This window comes from Seriola aureovittata, chromosome 18 (assembly GCF_021018895.1).
Source record: "Seriola aureovittata isolate HTS-2021-v1 ecotype China chromosome 18, ASM2101889v1, whole genome shotgun sequence".
NCBI classification, from domain to species: Eukaryota; Metazoa; Chordata; class Actinopteri; order Carangiformes; family Carangidae; genus Seriola; species Seriola aureovittata.
Window position 1 is genome coordinate 16,978,210 of NC_079381.1, and position 14,500 is coordinate 16,992,709.

The window sequence follows — 14,500 nt, forward strand, 5'->3', positions numbered from 1 at the left end:
TGTCACCTCCACTATCTGGAGTGTGTCTCTCTCCAAACTGAAGAACGAGGGGGTGAGCAGGTCCTCATAACTTTCCTCATGGTATGGGTCATCCATGTAGCCCAACTCTGACTCCTCCTCAGCAGAGAAAGGATGAAACTCCACCTGCTCTGGCCATTCACCGACTGCTGTGTGCTGCTGGTACAGCTGTGGGAGGGGGTTGGGTGATGGCAAGTCTGAAAAGATTGTGTTTGTTTCAAATGAAAACACTCAGTAAGATGTACAGTAAGCCACAAAACCAACACATGATCTAACACAGCTTTGATGTGCACATTTCATTCCTGAATCAAAGCTGTTACTCTGACCTGCCCTTCGGAAGGAGGTCCTCTGAGTTGGGCCTGAGCGTCGCCGCCGAGCCGGAGGAGGTCTGTTCCTGGTCAGGTGGACATCCAAGAAGTTCTCCCTCTCTATCCAGTCCAGCCCTGGCAACAAGCTGTAAAAAAAATAACATGCAGTCCGTCAGCAAACTGGTTGTACTTATGACAATATTACTGTACCAACTGCAAAATGCGAGTATGCTTCTGAAATCTCTGACCTTTCACTGGGTTGACTGGTGGAGCGCTCAGGACATTGCACTGTCTCCGGTCCATCTGGAGACGGGGTCTCAGGAGCACCCTCGGGTCTAGCCGACTCGGCTGCCTGCTGTTCCTCAGTCAGGGGGTGCTCTAGCATCCAGCTGGCCAACACCTCAATGGTCTGAGAGTCCAAGTCACCTGCTACATCTGGGAGGGACCACAGGGAAGTTGAACTGTCAGAGTTCAAAAAAAAAAGGATGGATCATGGAGTGCTGCATTGCTACTTCATGTCGGACATCACCACCAGATGATCACGCTTCTGTGTAATGTTTAAGGTTAGGCTGGTACATCTGCTCTGACAGTAAAAGTATGGGATGAGGGGTGGTGTGCAATTTGTGATATAGTAAGTGAGGAAAATTAGCAAAATTAGCATAATGAAGGGAATTTAAGTGGTAAAAGTGTGACACTGTATGTTGGTGCTATATGTAAATGTGAAAATACACTTAGAATTGTTTACATGCTCAGAATACACATATGATCTGTGCCATACGAAAACTACGAACAAAATTCTGAATTACAGTGAGGTGACATTGTCACCTTAGGAGCTTCTGTGAGCAACATTTTAGTGAAAATAAGATTTGCATGAAATTCAAAATGATAGTGTAGTGTTGTAAGAAACTGAGTAGAAATGTTTAAAGGCATGACAATTTTTCTTTCCTTTTCTGATGAGAGGTTGGAAAATCTGATGACCATCCACCAAATTACATTTCTCCAGTAGGCAGAAGGCAGAAAATCAGGAAGACACTTGTTTTCTTTGAACACCCTCATTATAATAATGATAATATGTATTAAATATATGGTAATAGTAATTTTGATGCATGTAAAAATAACATTAACACTAGAAAATAACAACAGCACTGTGTTCATCCTAAAACCAATAAATCAATTCTTTTATCAAAGAAAAGGCTTTTTTTTCCACACACACAACACACACTTTTCTCTTTATAAATACTACAGGAAGGCTGCAGCACACAGTGAAGGACAGATGTTTAAAATAGAAAAGCACATGAAGCAAAAAAGTCTGTGGTATCAGACACACTCCACAAAGCAGTACCTGCTGCCTCCATGGCCCAGTAGATATGTCTCATAGAGAATCCCATTTCTAGCAACCGACTGGTGACAAACATTTGTGTCCGTTCTGGTGGTTGAGGAGAAAAGGAAAAGTACACAAAAAACAGAAAACAAAAACAAGCCCACAGCGACATCTTGAATATTTCATGCATGTAGACTGCTGTGGAATTTAGCAGATAAATAAAATTACCTTCACATTTAGTTTTAATTCTTATCCTTATGCTGTTTTATTAGTTTACAGACAAAACGCCATCTCCATCCTATGTACAGTACACCTTTTCAATTTAGTTTTCATGTCCTGAATGAATGATGACACCTACCAATCAACTGTCCTGTTAATCCTAATGTCTAAAATGTGAAAGTCAGAGCAATGACCTTAAGTTCAATGCACTAACCAGCAATGTTCAAAAAGAACACCAACATAACTGACAATGAAACAAATGGTGCCATTCAAGCATGTAAGTGCACAAACTGTGTCATGCATGCAGTTGATGGTTTTAATATCATATCTGTCCAATAACAGAGCAAAACACATGCTGTTTTGAGCAGCAGATAAGATAAGTGACAAATAGCTGAACATGTAAGATCATGCAAGAGACAGAGTTTCCAATGAGTTATCACCGTTCTCCTGTTATGATAACACAGAAGTCTGGCTAAATTCAATTCATTTCGAAGTTACTTTAATAGCATGTTTGAATATGAAGCCAGCATGGGGAAAAAGTTTGTTAAAAACCGAACTGACCTGCAATTCTGCAGCAACTAGCAATGATATTCTCTTTAAAACATTGTGATGTTTATCAGTAATTTTAAATTAGGAGATACATTCAAATTAGAGGAGTTTTTCTTTTTAATGTACTGCTGTGTATTGACAGCTTTTCCCCCATCAACGTCTCTGCGTTTGTTCTTACCCAGGCTGCTTCTGGCCTGCGTGCTGCAGGGACCTGGTTCCATGAAGCTAGTCTGCTGCTCTGTGAAGGCATCACAAGAAGCAGAGCTGGCCAGGCTGAAGCAAGGGTGCAGAACGGAGGGAGCACTAACCAGGCCGGTAAGCGTAGGGAACCGAGTTAGCACCATGTGCCTAGAAGGAGTGAAGATATAGTATATACAGTAATAACACAAAGCAAGTGGTGCTACACTACCAGTCGTCAGTCCCAAACAAACTTTTGAAATATTAAGTATCTAAAAGCAAAGTTGAGCCTCTTTTAACCTGATTTAAGATGCCTAAAAATCACAGCAAATCAAGCATGTATCCTTTTACGTCAACATTTTGCTCAAGCCTGGTAACCCAGAGAAGGTGGTAGAATATGTGCTTTGTATTGTAGGAGACTTTTGGCAAAGAGCTTGGTACTATTCTTGTCAAAATTCTCCTCCCTGGAGAGCTTAGAAAGTATTTTCTGTTTTATTACATAACCCTGAAGCTGTTTGTTTGTTCGCCTCTTGAAAGCAGGAATAACACCGACACTCTGATCAGCTGGCTGGGTTAAGAGAAAAACAAGCAGGCAGAGCTGCAGCCTAGATAAAGACAGTGCAAGCAGAATCCTCACTCTCTGTTTTCATATAGATCCTAACTCACCCATTCCCTGGACTTCAGAAAAGCTGCTGCCGCCAAAAGATACAGGTCTGTAGCAATCAGTAACATGAGAATTGACCATAACTCCAATTTCTGACAATGTGCTGTACTGAGCTTTTAGTATGATTACTCAACCAACAGGTAAATCAAATTAATATGTTTTTTTTTTCATACAACAAACCCATTCTATACTCACTGGAGGAGGCTGATCGGAAGGAAAGGGTTGAAATGATCAAGGCCATCTGCCTGCAGGTTTGTTGGCAGAGATGATGCCAAGTCAGTATTAGAGGATGAGGCAGAGGCTCTGTTTGACTGGCCGAAGATGGCAGTTCCTTCTGACCCTGCACTGTACAGGGACACAGAGCTGGAGGACTTGGAAATGGGCTGAGATGACAAGTGGTGGCCTGATTCTGCAAGGAAAATGTAATGATGAAGGTCAGATCACTCCCATTAGTTATTATTATACTTTTTTTTTTTTTTTTGACCCTGAATACATCACAACAGAGCTGCTTTTAAGTCTGTCTGTGAAACTCCCTATATCTTGAGCACAAGTCTGAGGCAAGTCTTCAAAAGCAAACTCCAAGACAAGATTCAAGTCTTTCAGGTGTGAATATAGATTATTAGCAAGTAATTTGTTTTCAACATTTTCCTTTTAAAGATGTGTTAATAGTGTGTTTTACATACCAACTAGAGCTGCAATGATTAACTAATCAACAGAAAATTATGCAGCTAATTTGACAGTTGATGGCTCTAGAGAACATGATGCTTTATCTCGTCTCTACTTTATTGTGAACTGAATATCTTTGCATTTTCTACTGATGCTCAGACAAAATAAGACTGCTGAAGTTGCCACCTTAGGCTTTGGGAAACTCCGATGGGCATTTTTCATCACTTTCTGATGTTTTGAAGACCACACGAACGATGAAAACAGTAGTTAGTAGTTGTAATATTGGGACTAATATCAACCAAGTCTTTTCAATGCAAAGGCCAAATAATTAAATATTCATGGTGTGTGGCTATGCTAGGTGTCCATGTTGCTACCTTATTTATTTCTTGACAAGTCCAACTCAACTCCTACATCTGAATTTTTGTGACTTAAGTGTGAAACATGTCCAAGTTCGAAGTCTCCAGCTCTCTGATACAGTAACCGAACAACAATAACTACCAAATATAATCCATAAATTTAGATACCTTTGCGTTCTTTGTCCTCCTGCAGTCTGTTAAGGGCTCCTTTGTAGATCATGACCTGAGCCCTTTCCAGGTCAGTAAGAGACACGCTCTGTTTGATGGGACAAGGCCTGACCGCCCACTTCACCATGCTCTGCACCACATACTGCAACACTGATCTCAGCTCAGCACTCTCATCCCATTGTTTGCTGATGGTCTTAGCCTGGTCAGGGTTTAGGCTGGAGAGGGGACTGACTGAAGAGCTGGAAGGGTCGTGTTTAGACACTAGAAGCAAATCTGATAGCTTCTCACAGCTAAAAATGACAGTGAGGGATTTCAAAGCTCCAATGAGAAGATATGAGACTCTAACTGCTCTCAGTTCAAGTGCAAAGGCATCTGCTTTAGAGGTCTGGGATGTTTGGTGAGGTAGGGATAGACATGTCAGCTCCTGATGGTCCGTAATCTTTGTGGCATCTTTGGTTGAGAACGATGATATGAAGGGGTCTGTCTCAACCTTCTGATCTTTAAATCTTTTCCTCTCATCTTCTGTCAGCCATCTGACTTCATCGGATGCGTCTTCATCCAAACAGCTCTGCGTCTCGCCCTCTTTCGTGTTCTCCTCTGAGTATTTCCTTTTGGGGCCTGGATAAGCCCCCAGCCACCCCTGCTCCTCCAGCAGCCCCATCAAATAAATCAGATCTAACAACACCGTCGGTTTGAGGCCTCCAAGTCGGGTGACATCGCAGCAGGATATGTCACAGGGCTCCAATGAGATGATCGGCGTGTCGCTGGGTGACCAAGAATTCATGGAGCTTAGTTATTGGAAGGATGGGAAGAACCCACAGATAGAGCATGGATTGACACCAGGACGGATTCAACAGGGGTTAATGGATTTAAGAATGAAGAAGGGGAAGCAAGAAGAAAGTAAGATCAGAGGGGTAAATGATGAAAGAAAAATAAAGTAACTCACACAGGAGGAAAAATAAACACTAACAGAAAAGAATTATACAGAGTAGTAAAGATGCTGAAAGGACCAAGACAAGAAAAATATAATAATTGTTTAATGGAAGTTAATGAGAGTCATAAGTTAAGAAACATATACAAAGACATTTAATCATAAATAAGTAGGCGTAAGCATGAATATATATTTGTAATACCTGACAGAGAGGTCTGGCTCCTCCCACTGAAGCTTGGCCAGGGAGCTTCCTTCTTTCAGGACGCCAAGCAGAATAGCCCTGCGTCCGCTGGGTTTGTGTCGGCACAGACCTCCAGCCCGCAGACCACTGTCCACTCCTCCGATCAGGGCCAGTACCGGCCACACTTGGTTGCAAAGAGCAGCCAGCTTGGCCTCTGACAAGGACCGGCGATGTGCTGGCAATTCCCCTGTGTCGTCACCAGCCTGGTCTTTGTCTCTTTCATCCTCTTCTTTCTCAGAGTGTGTGGGACTGAAGCCTGCAGGAGAATGTACGATAGTGACAATCAAACAAACCTTCATTACTTACATTTCACGTAAAAGTACATATTAGCTTAATCAGTTGCCTTTAATTTTGAAACTCAAATACTTGATACTGCTTAACAGTCAGTGGCAAATGTTCAAGCCACAGATGTACCAAATCAAATAAGATTCTCAAGCTGGTTTCCTCCATCTGTTCTTCACACCAGCTGCTCACTCCTGGGTCCACGACAGGTGGACTGTGGCTGACAGGGAATTGTTTAACGTCTCTATTACTTTGTTTTTGTTTCATGTAACACATAACTGAAAGATAATGTGGAAACCTACATTGGTCAAAGAGAAAATTAGGGCCCTTCCTGTGTCCCTCAAAAATCTTAGGGGGGTAGTTATACACAAATCTAGCAAACCTGGTACAAAATGTAACCGAGATTACTAGTACAAAACAGCAGGCTAAAATGTCTAAACTTGTGCCTGACCTTGATTGAAGCTTCCCAAGTCATCCTCTTTCAGCAAGGGACCAATGAGCTCAAGCTGGGTATGGATGTGCTGGTTGATGTGCGAGGCCCACTGGTCACACTGATGGAGCCTGCGGAGGAGCTGCACCGTCGACTCCAGTAGCACCGTCGTTCGAGGGCTGCAGAGAGGCTCACCAGGAAGTAGATTACTGGGCATACCTCTCATCTGGAGGTCACGTAGTGCCACCTGTGACAGAAACAGAGGCACGGTTTTGTTGCACTACAAATGTTTTCCTTGCTCTTTAAATTTCTGGGTCCTAGTGTTGATACAATCCACAGGTAGCCAACTCTGGCCAAAGATCATGGTTATCAATAACAAAAATGCTTTGCTTGTGGGGCAAGAGCACAAGTGCGCACATGCAACACATGCTCTATGGAGTAGGTGCGTACAGTATGTACCTTCTCTCCAGGATTACTGCTGTAGAACAACACACAGGGGTACAGTTCAGAGGCAACCACACCTTCAAATGCCAACTTTGGCTCCTGGCAGAAAAACACACACAAAGATTTCAGAGAAAACACAGCAGTCAATTAGAGCAAAACTCCTGAATGCTAACTGTGAATATCTGGTCAGACCTTGTCATTCTTAGCAAATGATATGGTGTGAGCCTCCATGTCCAGGATACAGGTGATGGTGTCCCCCTGGGTAAAAGATGGAAGCGTGCGGACTAGCTCTCCTCCATGATACAGGTTGCCACTATAAGCACGATACAGCCACATGTCAGTGGTGGTGTGGTGGTTGTGATCTCTGACTGGCCAGCGTGAAACACCAATACACGTGCCCTCATTGCCCCGGTTCTCTTTGGTAATATAGAACTGGAGAGAGGAGAGAGGTTGAGTACATGTCAAGTTATTGAAGATTTGAGTGATAAAATCTGGTCAATGAACAAGAAAGAGAGATCAGACACCACTGCCTTACCTTCCATATGAAACAGCCAGAGGTGATGGAAGTGGTGGCCAGTCCGTAACCTTTCCCTCCTGAACCATGGGAGAGGATGTTCCCGCTCTCTAAAGAACAGCAGATTATCTTGTGCGGGTCAAAGGAAAAATCTCCAATGGGAATACATTCATCGTAGTTGCCAGGATTCTGCAAAACATGTGGTGGATAACACATAAGCACCGTATACCAACATGTCCATCAACTGAATATGAAAGTTGGTTGCAATGAGAAATAGAGAATAAATGGAAAGAAAAATATAAACAACATGACACTTTGCAAATTAAATGACAAAGATATAAATTACAAACATCCCTAAAATGTAAAAATCCTGAAAATGCTAAATCTAAGGAAAATTGAAAAAGTTACAGATGTAAGAAACACTTCTAACCACCAGGCTGACAGAGAGTCTGTAAATAAATGATCACTTATTAGCAAATCACATTTTCAGATACTAATTATCATTTTATACTCAAGGGTTATATTTCATATGCATGTAATTCATGTAATATTCTTGGCAATTTGACAGTTATCAAATTTGTTTTTATTTTTTTCTGTTCTCTCTCACTTCATATCCTACCCCCACCATGGAGAACGGGCCCATCTGTTCTATCAAGTAGCCCTGCTGTTTTCAGTGTCATTACTGCCAGCAGTGCATTTCCCTTCTTCCTGAACACAGCCATTTTCTCTCAGATTACTGCTTCACTTCATTCACTATTTTCCACCAGTAATAAACACTTACCACTTTCCTTTATGATATTGCCATAAAGGCAATTATTATTTGTAAACATTTCAATACAATTGTGAACAGATCGAAATGTGATCCAGAGTACTGAGCACAAAGCTCAGGCTAGCATGTAATTCCCACAAAGCATGTACAATCCATGGATAGAAAGAAGGCATTATACTGGTCATACAGCAATATAACATAGTAAAAAGCATAGTATTGCAGGAATCTCTAAAGTAACAGTATTATTAAAGTGATACTACTTTATTACCCCTGTGTCTTTCTCAGCTGGCTCCTCATGATTCCTCTCAGCTAGTGGTTCCTCCCACATACAAACAGACAAGAGTTGAAAGAGCTGTTTAACAATCTACAAGGAGACAAAGAAAAACAAACATGGGAAAACTTCATCTTAATGTACAATTTCAAACTAACAAACAGGGTTGCCAGTTATGCATTAATATCTTCTTCAGTTACTTCATGTTGTATCATACCTGTTGAATTTGAACAGGCTCAGAACAAGCAGGTAACAGTCGTTCTAAAACGTGAAAGGCCAAGAGCTTTGTGCGAAGGTTCTGGAAGCGAGGAGATCCTGAAAAGAGGACGGTGGTGGTGAACAGGGAATCAGATGGAACTAATGTGAACTCTCCTGCAATGTAAATAATAGCAATGCTGTTTTAAATGATTATTTTAAAGTGTCTTACCTGAAGGGCACTTGTGTGAAATAATGGCCATTAGTGGATCAATCCATTTGACAAAAGTAGAAAGTCTTTTCATTACTTTTAATGACAGCACACGCCTCAGAAACACCAAGAAATCTGCAAGTTGAGATTCAACCACTTTGCTGCTTTCCACTCCTGAAACAACAAAATAGCAAGAAGACTGTGCTCAAAAACACAATTAATGGCTTCACGTCTGTCCTTTGAAAGAAGAAACTGAATTGTGATCTTTTCATCAAATTGTATTCACAGTAAAACTATTTCAGGGACGTTCAATATAGCTAAATTTGCCACACCAACTAGATTTGCGCTCTTGCTGTTGGAGTCCAGATCTGTTCTCTCAGCTGTTCCTCTCTCTGCTGTCTGCTGCTGGTGGAAAGTGTGCAGGACATTTTGGAGCTGCTCACACATCACATCCATTAGGGCATGGGAGACATCAATAGGCAGTGAATCCTCACAGGAGCTGAGACAACAGACAGCTTGTTATGCAACTGTCAACACTAAAATGTATCTTAACTTTTCAGTGAATGAAATAGTAGAACAAGTCCTGCACACTTCTTAACAGCTGCTTACACTCCACACTCTCACCTTGCAGCGACAGTCAATATCTGAAGCAGGCGCGTACAAGCTAGTCTGACAGCCCCACTCAGTAGCATGGATCCAGATGTAGTGGCTGCAAACCAACTCTGGTTCATCAGAGCACAGCTGTTGTTGGTCAACATGGAAAGGATTTCCAGGATGCCACATTTGATGACCAGCACCAGGTCCACTGGTTGGTAGCAGAAATTCAGTGCAAACATTGTGGCAAGGAGAAGGTGCTGGCAGGAACCTGAGTACGATAGAGACAATATCTCAGCTATACGAAAATTAAAATGAAAAGTGCAGAAGAACCAGCCAAGGACAAGTTGTACCGTGCTGTTCATCTGAAACTCCAACATGTTAAATAGATGCAAAACGAAATAATCATAAACAAACCTGTATGTTCTCTTTCAAACAGAACCCTCTGTCTGAGGACACGCACCACCTGCTGGTAGAAGTTGTGGGCTGCAGACTGTAGCTCTCTCTGCGTATCCATACAAGCTGAATGTGTACCAGACTGGATTGAGATGAGAGGGATTGGCTAGTAATTTATACAACAGCAAATTCATGAAATATAATATCAGTGTTTCCCCTCTCTCCATCCGGCTGGATTAAATAGTCATTCTCTTTCTTTCTTTTCATCTCTACTAATCATAAACATCTGCACAAACAATCTGATAACATGATTACTAGATGTACCATGTAATGCTGCATCTCATAATTAGCTCCAGTGTGAGAGCCAATGATTTGGGTTCCCAAAGCAAAGCATCCAGAGAGGAACTGAAGCTGCACGGACTGCAATAACGCAGGAAACTGAGACGTGACCGTGAACCCGCTGCTCTTCTCCTCCATCTTTGACAGGAAGGATGACATCTGACACAAGGCCTCTAGACGCATCTGACCATGACAAAGGGAATAGTTTTTAGTTAGATAGGCCCTTCACATGTTATCACAGAAATCCATTACGTCTTCCAAATCATTTCCAGAGCTGCATTTTGCAAATCTTGTTGCAGGTTTTTAATCATTTCCACCTACATTTGGGCCTATGTGGCTGATTACATCTCATTTAATTAACAATATGTAAAAGAAATAGCTGGAGGTGCTACAGAGGTCTAAATCCTCAGCAGCATTCTTTAAGTTTTTCTTTTAATATAAAAAAGAAAAATCTAATTACCTCAGCCCTCTGTTGCTGCTGCAGTATAGCAAAGGTAATGGCCTTCGGATCCGCCTGACTACACGTCTGTCCACCCGGCAGTGATGGCGAGGAGGATGATAAGTGGATCAGGCTTCCACATACAAAGTGGAACACCTGGTTGAGTATTGGCAGAGTGTTGTTGCCATATTGGGACATGGTCGCGGTCGGGCTGATACACTGCCGCAGGCGATCCCAAGCGTCTTTCATGATGCCCAAGGAGCACAGAGGTAAGCCTGGAAGACACAGAGCAGAGGAACAAAGGCAAACATTGTCTCAGTCTTTTCTGATATAATATTTCAACACCTCTTGTGGTGTTAATCATTCATTCAGTGTTCAATGTTTGTATGAATAAATACTTAGTGTGATTTCTCACACTGATTAAAAAAAAAAAAAAAGAAGAACAAATTTCTCATAAGAGACTTATTCATACTGACAAAAAGAGTTCATCTCTTTTTGGTGTCACACATATACATTGTTCAGTAGTTCATCAATTAAAAAAAATATTTGCTTCCGTTATATCGTGTTATATCTTGTTTAATTAATCCATACCAAAACCGAAGTGTAAAAATAACAATTTCTGGTTTTACAGAGGGTTCTGACTGTGCCAGGCTGCAGCTGTTCGACTTTATAATAAGCTAAGCTAACCGGCTGCTGGCTGAAGTCTTATATTTAGATGGCAGATATGAGAGTGGTATCAATCTTCGCATATAAGCAAATCATTCAATAATACAGGACTGTAGTTTATGACATTTCAAAAAAAATGCACAAATTGTACAAATATTTACACATACCCATTTTATTTTTGGTGGATCCCAAGGTATTTTTGGACTGGTCAGACTGAATGAAACAAGGACAGTATGTTAGCACCGATAAGGAGGTATAAACCCACATTGAGCTGCACTGTGCTTGTGCTGTACAAGACTAACCTGTTTTCGGCTATCAGCTGCCGTAAAGGATTCTGTTGATTTCCTGAAAGTGGACGGACATTTAATTCAGTTCACAGAAACCACAGCAGCTCTATAACAAAAAAACAAACAAATGCACTGCCTGACTTAAACTCTACCTTGCTCCATTGTTCACAGCCTGACTATTCTCCCTTTCGCTGGGTTCCACCCAAGCAGGCCTGACCCCCAGCAGGAGGAAGAGACAGCGGGACGCCACCAGATGGCAGGCAGCAGGGAAAGACAAGCTTTCCTCAGACTCCCTGTGCTTCTCCCACTGCTGCTTAAGATCTGGCTCCCTGTCTGGGCTGACGGGGCTTTCCATGCTGCTGGGGAGGGTGGAAGTGCCAAATGACTCGTACACTGTCACGTTCTGCTGTACCTGCATGGCCTCCCGGGTGGCCATGAATGATTCTAGGACCTCTGCAGAGACAGGAAAGACACCTGAGAACCAGATGTGTTGTAATGATGATTTCTGTGCATGTAACTTGCGTCAGCCTACAAACTTTTAGATACAAAACAAAGCAATTTTTTAAAATCACAGGGGTAAGTTAGAAACAGAGATATGCGTTTCTAACCTGACATGCACATACGACTATTGCCAAATGCATCATCCTCTGCAACCTCCTCCTGGTTGTGGTTGGCTGTGGGAGGTGAGGTCACCTGCACCTCCCGGCTACAGTGACCTGCTGACTGCTGCTCGTGATCCTTTCCCGCTTGCTCCACCGAGGTCCCTGGCTGTTGTCCGTCTATATCAGGGCTTTGGGGAGATTGAGCGGTCTGCAAATCAAGAAAGCAAACCATAAGCTTTAATAAATATGTAAAATACATGTACTTTTCTCTGTTTTAATCAGATGATGTCTGAGTCCTTTTTAATATAGTGGAGAAATGAATGATGAAACAAAAGGTAAATGTGCAATAATTGTTACAAGGCCAATCATAATTTTTCAGTACAAAAAAAATCACTCAGTTTTGCTCTATAATTGTTTCATTTAAGTAATGGTACCTGTTTGGCAGCAGCCTGCACCTGTGACGTCCTTGTAGAGTTTTTATGTGCCAAAAGAGTGCTTCTGATTTTATAAACGGTTTCATAGACATCTAACAGCTTCTCACAGGGATCATATCTGTGGAGAAATAGAGTGGATAATTAGCATTGTTTGACTGTAGATGTTATACAGTAACAATTAATTCACATTATTCTGTCCTTTAAAAATAACAAAATGGATAAACCTCAATAACTAAGTACTGAGTAGACATTTCAGTAAATATTACTTTTGTATTACTAACCTGTCCTGCCAATAGGCCTCATTCTGCAGACCTGTGTGTTTCAGAAGAGCAGCCAGACTGCAGCGACAGACCGTCTGCAGCAAACAGTCGCCTGAAGAGCCTCCGCTCTCCCATTCTGCTCTCACAGCAAAACAATACAGCTCAATTACAACAAAGTGACAAACAGGAAAAATACACAGCCTAAAGATCTGATTTTTTTTTATAAATCTATGTTTATTGTAAAGCAAATGACCACAGCAAGTGTGATAATGTTTGATAGTTCTGTCAAGCAAGATTTTAAAAATCAACAGTTGGTCCATTATCACCTGGATATTTACATTATAAACATTCAAAAACAGGCACACACTCGTTCACCTAAACAGAAATGTGCAAGTGAAAATACCTTTGCTGTGAGCATACTCCTCCATCTTCTGCCACAGTCCACTTGCAGGTCCTCTGGAGGATCCCAGTGCCAGTTCCAGTAAAGTCCTGGTTTCCTCATTCAGATTGAGCTCTGCAAGCCTGGCATCACTGCTGCCCAGAAGCACCACCTCAGTCAGCCATGCCATGCTGGAGTCTAAAGGACAAAGCGTCACATGGGACACAGGATAAGTTATAACTTTAAGTTGCAGATGCCCTTCAGGGTCTCCTGGTCTAAGATGTATACCATATAAGGTGAGCTAGGTAATGTTGCTGTTTATAATCCCATTCATTCTATACCCATGTTTCTTATCTAGCTCTAATGTCAACTACCTAATAAAACAAATATCCCTCCTCACTCATTAATAGTCTCCATAACAAACCAAACAGAATGTGGACACATTGGTGCAACATCAATCTTGGGATGACAACTGCTTTCAGTTGGCTTGCCAAGACATTAGCACACGTGAATGCATGAAGAGCAAGCAGTTTGTTTTCTTACCCAGCTCCTCAAAGTCCATCTCAAGGCCGTTCCTGAGGAGGACATTTGATAGCCAGAACTCTGCTGTTTTCTCCTGGAGTGAGGGCGGTGGACCTTGCAGCATACCACCAAGGCAGCGGCCGACTGCCAACGCTACGGACCGTTCCAGGTCCAACACCCAAACCCACTTGCACTCCTCCTCCTGTGGCTGCTGTCCAAGGCATGTGTTTTCTTCACTCTTATCTGTAGAGAAGACCCCTTGTCATTGTGAAACTACTCTATATTTTTTCCAAGAAGAATCTAAAGTATAAAAATGTGCCATCCTTTAAAAAAACAAAAAAAACAAACTATATCCATGTCAAAGCTGTGACCAATAATAATAATAATAATACTCATTAAAGATAAATCTGTGGGTCAAGCATGTAGGTCAAAATGTACTAACCTGAACAGGTTTTTTGAGCCTCTATCCCCAGTTCTTGTTCTTCCAGGAGGCCTGTCTCTGGCAGCAGCCTATTGAAATCATTGAGGTGCTCCAACAAGGCCAGTAAATGGCTCAGGAGAGGTTGAACTGTGCCCAGGGGGAGCAGTAGCAAGGAGTACATTACCTGGCACAGCAGGCTGCCAGCCACTGAGTTGTACAACACCACTGGGACAAGGGGTGAGACGAGAGAGGGGGATTAGACTTGCTGATAAAATTGAGGACTACAGCCAGAAAAACGGATATAGAAGCAAAGTAGAGAATTAAATTATAGATTTTAAAATCCATTTATTGAATGTGTTTATGTGCCTCTCATCAGATCAACTTAACATCTCAGTGTTAACTGATCCAACTCTACACTCTAAAATCT

The 14,500-nt window shown here is 42.0% G+C and overlaps 1 protein-coding gene across 6 annotated transcripts in view; it reads right to left on the reverse strand.

Annotated features, from left to right (window-relative positions):
• Window positions 1-14,500, reverse strand: part of LOC130186315 (probable E3 ubiquitin-protein ligase HERC1) — a 60,745-nt gene that overhangs the window by 34,235 nt on the left and 12,010 nt on the right. For 2 of the 6 annotated variants that reach the window (XM_056403345.1, XM_056403344.1), the window contains exons 18-46: window positions 14,095-14,298; window positions 13,674-13,895; window positions 13,155-13,328; window positions 12,773-12,887; window positions 12,492-12,609; window positions 12,064-12,265; window positions 11,608-11,929; window positions 11,471-11,513; window positions 11,336-11,381; window positions 10,524-10,777; window positions 10,049-10,246; window positions 9,746-9,866; window positions 9,359-9,599; window positions 9,067-9,233; window positions 8,756-8,908; window positions 8,546-8,643; window positions 8,326-8,421; window positions 7,310-7,477; window positions 6,967-7,206; window positions 6,790-6,873; window positions 6,352-6,577; window positions 5,580-5,874; window positions 4,447-5,234; window positions 3,452-3,665; window positions 2,594-2,763; window positions 1,669-1,752; window positions 575-761; window positions 345-472; window positions 7-215 (exon numbers count right to left, since the gene is read on the reverse strand). In XM_056403345.1, coding sequence (XP_056259320.1) covers window positions 7-215; window positions 345-472; window positions 575-761; window positions 1,669-1,752; window positions 2,594-2,763; window positions 3,452-3,665; window positions 4,447-5,234; window positions 5,580-5,874; window positions 6,352-6,577; window positions 6,790-6,873; window positions 6,967-7,206; window positions 7,310-7,477; window positions 8,326-8,421; window positions 8,546-8,643; window positions 8,756-8,908; window positions 9,067-9,233; window positions 9,359-9,599; window positions 9,746-9,866; window positions 10,049-10,246; window positions 10,524-10,777; window positions 11,336-11,381; window positions 11,471-11,513; window positions 11,608-11,929; window positions 12,064-12,265; window positions 12,492-12,609; window positions 12,773-12,887; window positions 13,155-13,328; window positions 13,674-13,895; window positions 14,095-14,298 — 5,567 coding nt within the window. Of the gene's footprint in view, window positions 1-6; window positions 216-344; window positions 473-574; window positions 762-1,668; window positions 1,753-2,593; window positions 2,764-3,258; window positions 3,306-3,451; window positions 3,666-4,446; window positions 5,235-5,579; window positions 5,875-6,351; window positions 6,578-6,789; window positions 6,874-6,966; window positions 7,207-7,309; window positions 7,478-8,325; window positions 8,422-8,545; window positions 8,644-8,755; window positions 8,909-9,066; window positions 9,234-9,358; window positions 9,600-9,745; window positions 9,867-10,048; window positions 10,247-10,523; window positions 10,778-11,335; window positions 11,382-11,470; window positions 11,514-11,607; window positions 11,930-12,063; window positions 12,266-12,491; window positions 12,610-12,772; window positions 12,888-13,154; window positions 13,329-13,673; window positions 13,896-14,094; window positions 14,299-14,500 lie in introns of all 6 variants that reach the window. The other 4 variants (XM_056403346.1, XM_056403347.1, XM_056403349.1 and 1 more) reach the window with 4 other exon arrangements.